At 27.8% G+C, this 4,748-nt stretch overlaps 1 protein-coding gene across 4 annotated transcripts; it reads right to left on the bottom strand.

Annotated features, from left to right (window-relative positions):
• Window positions 1–316: 316 nt before the first annotated feature.
• LOC107031985 (alcohol dehydrogenase-like 3) lies at window positions 317–2,671 on the bottom strand. 4 transcript variants are annotated; one of them, XM_015233525.2, is made up of 10 exons: window positions 2,511–2,671; window positions 2,297–2,433; window positions 2,160–2,209; window positions 1,747–2,078; window positions 1,418–1,500; window positions 1,179–1,254; window positions 1,041–1,102; window positions 865–964; window positions 636–772; window positions 317–552 (listed from the first exon to the last, which is right to left on the bottom strand). In XM_015233525.2, the coding sequence occupies exons 1-10, from the start codon at window positions 2,542–2,544 to the stop codon at window positions 439–441; spliced, it is 1,125 nt and encodes a 374-aa protein (XP_015089011.1). In that variant the 5' UTR covers window positions 2,545–2,671; the 3' UTR covers window positions 317–438. The 4 variants fall into 4 exon arrangements, with proteins under 4 accessions (XP_015089011.1, XP_015089009.1, XP_015089010.1 ...); XM_015233523.2 differs by having other exon boundaries at window positions 636–797; window positions 869–964; XM_015233524.2 differs by having other exon boundaries at window positions 636–797; window positions 890–964.
• Between the last annotated feature and the right edge of the window lie 2,077 nt (window positions 2,672–4,748).

Here is a 4,748-nt window from a genome sequence, read left to right as displayed (position 1 = left end):
AACAACCCCAAGGAAAGAAAAAGGGGGATGTCATAAAGGTGTATGCAAAACTTTGATTTTATACTATAACAACAATATAATAATAACTCGTAAGTATTTGAATTTTAACTATGAAACAATCAAATATATAAATTACAAAACTATATGAAACAATCAAATATATAAATTACAAAACTATGTTAATATTTTCACAATGTTAGGCCAGTACTTACAAGACCGCCGAACTTACACCATATATATATATATATATATATATATATATATATATGCTGAATTGAAATATGATTTTTCTTCCATTAATTTTTAAGTAAACAAATTATGCAAATATATAAAATTTACTCCATTGATAAAACATGTAGAAAGTAAATACAAGATATTTGAAAGTGCAGAATAATAGAATAAAGGATAGGAGGAATTGCTTTAATAGATTTGTTACTATTAGGAAAGATGAAGAAGGCATCTCAAGGATTTGCCATCGAGAAGCAGTTGAAAAGCTTCATTGATCTTCTCAAATGGTAGTCTGTGAGTAATAAACTCGTCTAATTTGACCACCTATACATGCAATTGAAAAGTCATCAGAAGAAGAAGAAAAAGGAAGTGGATTATATATTATTTATAAGTAGAAATGAAGTTACCCCAGCCATGCATTGTTCAGCTAAAAAAGGGAGTTGGGATTTTCCTTTGAAGTCACCAAAGACAGAAGCCACAATCCTTCTGCCATCGAACAGTTCCATTGGATGGAGTGACAGCAATTTTGGTGTCGGATGAATTCCTAAAACGATTGCCATGCCCCATCCCTATAATAAGTACAAAGAGGGGTTTCTTTTTAAATCTTCTATAATTCTATAGATTAAAAAATAGTACCAAAATCATGTGTGGATAAAAATGCCTCTCGAAGAACTTGCATATTTCCAGCACACTCAAAGCTATAGTCCACGCCCCCCTCACTCATTTCCCTTATTTTCTGCACCCAATATCAAATTCCTTATTTTAATTGCAGTAAAAAAAAAATTAGAAATCAACAGTCACTCCTCTCTCACCTCATGGACGGGCACATCGATTTCTTTGGGATTGATGAAGTCAGTAATTCCAATTGCTTCACCTTAATTATATATAAAAAAAATAGTATAAATATTATCCGTAACTTAATTAAAATACATATATTATTCTATGTTTACCTTTAATACGTTTTTCAGGGTTAATATCCACTCCTATGATCTTTGAGGCGCCTCTGGTCCGTGCCCCTTCAACAACCTGCAGCAAATTGAATTTTTTAATTAGGACCTGAAAGAAATAGAAATATGTTGTTGACTTCATTATTATAAGTAAAATAAATTGGGTAAGGTACTAGTCCATGTGAGGGTATTTAATTGATGGAGACAAAACAACTACTTTTATTTACTAGAGAAAAGCTTACGGCCAAACCAACAGCTCCTAATCCAAAGACTGCCACCGTTTCCCCTGTTTGAACGTCAGCCGTGTTCCACGCAGCCCCTAGACCTGCATCATCCATCCCATTTAATTCCTATGCCCTACTTGCCTTATAATCAAACAACAAAGTCTTACCCACTAATCAATCAATATCATGTTCCATTGCTTTTTATTTGTTTTAGAAAGTGGTCTCGGTCATATACAAGTATTTTAATATTAGAAAAAATTAATGTGTGGATCTAATTCTAATTAAAAATATTCATGATTATAAATTTATGTAAAAGTTGAAAAAAGAGAAGAGAATTAATTAATTACCAGTGGATACGCCGCAGCTAAGCAAAGTCATCTTGTCAAGTGAGGCATGAGAGTCAATTTTGACTAAGCAAGCAGAATCAACAACAGTGTATTCGGTAAATGTTGAAGTATTAAGAAAATGATAAATGGGTATGCCATCCTTGTTCCTGAACCTGCATTTTCCGTCACTTTCCATCACACTTTTGAATGGATTGACGCGGAACTTGCCACACAAGTTGGTTTTCTTTGATGATTTGCAATATATGCGCTCTCCGCATTCACCATTGAAAATCGCTACGACTTGATCTCCCTCTTTCATGTCAATTACACCTTCTCCCACGCTCTCCACCACTCTGTAATGTGTTTCTTAATAATTACTTATTTACTTTACTTTACATTACTAATAATAACTACTCTACAAGAATTAAACTTACCCCGATGCTTCATGTCCCAGAATTCGAGGATAAGCTCGTTGAGCTTCGCTCTTTATATTATAAAAAAAAATAAAAAAATCAAATTAGATCATATATCATGGATCGATCCATCACAATCTTAATCATATATGTTGTACCTCGCCTTTCCAAGCACTGAGATCCGTGTGGCAGATGGAAGTAAAGAGAATCTTAATTCGGACCTCCATTTTCTGAGGTGGATCTACCTGCACTTGTTCTACCACCAAGGGCTGCCCTGGACCATACGCTACAGCAGCTGCAACAATAACAAAACGTTTAATTTATTATTATTATTATTATACACAAGAAGAAGAAGAAGAAGAAATTTATTACCTCTGCAACTGATGACCTTGCCCTTTGAAGCCATGTTTCAATTTTGGGGGCTTTCTTTCCTAGTCAATTTCTACAAACTGCAGGGCATTATATATAGTGCTACAACTAAGCCTTGTAGTCAAACTAAAATTAATACCGACGCATCTACATATTATTATTATTATTACACTTGTCACTGCAAATAAATGGGCCATATTAAGTAAAATATAATTATAAGCATTTAAACTTTGAGATTTTTTCCTTTTTTGATATTTATCCTTCATTTCTTAACTACTTTACCTCTTTTAGAATAGAAATAGATAAAGTAAAATAATCACATCAATTGATGGTTATATAATAAGTGGGTTGGACCGATTATTTTCTGATCAAGACTAGAAATAAGCTAATTCGATCTGACCCGTAAAATATTGAAGTCTGTATAAGTTAGTCTGGATGAAATAAATTAGTCTATATTGACAATTGTAAGTATGTCATATTCAAATATTTTACTTAATTAAAAAAAAAAAAACTAATAGTAAGAATTGAGTACTCTATTATTTTGTACTGTTTTAGCCCCTTCCTTGTGTCCTAATTCCCATATTTCTTATTCCGACAAACTGTAAAATACAGATATAATGAATGCAGGGAGCTTTTTTACGCGGGGTAATTTTATATTTATTTTACAAGTGTGAACTTAAATTAATTATCAAATAATTTTGTAAGAATAGTTAACACAAGATTGAAGCAATTATTTAATTTAATATACATTCACCATATCTTGAACATTCTGGTAGAGGTGCATTATTATTTTTTTTATTATTATTACAGCCGTGTGACTTTATTCCTTTTACTAATTAGCATCTTTTAGAATTTTTAAAACATTACAATTATATTACTTTTATTAATATTCTAAGTATATAAAATCTACTAGTGAATTTTTTCGCGCTTTGCGCGATGATAAAAAATTTAATCAAATATTTTTATTTTTATTTTAATATTTGAATATTAAATATTTTAAGGATCGTTTATAATTTTCAAACTCAAATAGATTGAATTTCAAATTTTAGTTATTATTAAATTGTAAATTAAATAATGTAACAATAACGACGTTGTATAAATTTTTTGTTATTGATTATAACCGTAATTTAAAATTACAAAATATATATAATATTAAATATATTATCGGAAGTGTTTGACTTTTAAAAAGAAATAAAAAGAGTTAATTTCACAAAAAACATTCACGTATAATTATGAAAATAAATTTAAATATAATCATATGAAAATAAATTTTATTTTGATTAAATTTTTGAGTTATAGTTGAAGATTGATATAAAAGAATGATGCAATACCTCACTTTGGTCAAAATTATCACTTGTCTTTATTGTCAAATTTTTAATTTTTTTTCTTTATTTTGATTTATGATATTCACAAAAAGAATATAAAATATCTTATTTATCTTTCTCCTTAATATTATTACAATCTATTAAATATTTTTCATCTCTCCTAATCATACTATTATAATTTATTATTTTTTCTACATTTTAGCTTTTAAAATAATAATCTTATTTATCTCTCCTCTTTATCATCCTAATTAATTATTCTTTTTCCTTAATTATTTTCTTTCTTTTGATTCATAAAATTTGAAGAAAAAATCGATTTAAATATTATTATTATTCAAAAAGTTCTTTTTCAATTTTTTTTCTCTTGATCCGTAAAATATGTAAATAAATAAATAAAATTTCTCTTTGATGAAGACTCATAATTATTATTTTTTCTCTTTTTCTTGACTCTTAAATATTTTTTTAATTTATATTTTATGATTAACAACTCAGAAGAAGTTATAATAGTATCTAATTTAGTTTTTATTTTTTAAATATAGTTATAGTACTCTTCTTATATTATGATTACAATAAATATATTTACCTTGTTTATCTCTCATCTTATCATTACTACAATTAATTGTTTTTTCATCATTTCTCATCATTGCTATAATTTAATATTTTTTGTTAAATTAGATTTTTTACCCTCTACATTTTTATAATTTTTAAAAATAAAAAATCTTATTTATCTCTCCTCCTTATTGTCATAATTTATAATTATTGTTGAAGAAAATTTTCTTCTTTAAAGTTTTTTTATTGATTTATAAAATCAGTAAAAAAAATAAATTCAAACACCTTATTTATCCCTCTCCTCACATTACTACAATTTATCATTTTTTCTTAAACCTTTCTTTTACCTTCTATTTTTAAAAAAAGATTA

Source organism: Solanum pennellii, chromosome 10 (genome assembly GCF_001406875.1).
Source record: "Solanum pennellii chromosome 10, SPENNV200".
NCBI lineage: Eukaryota > Viridiplantae > Streptophyta > Magnoliopsida > Solanales > Solanaceae > Solanum > Solanum pennellii.
This window is presented reverse-complemented; position numbering and strand designations above follow the sequence as displayed.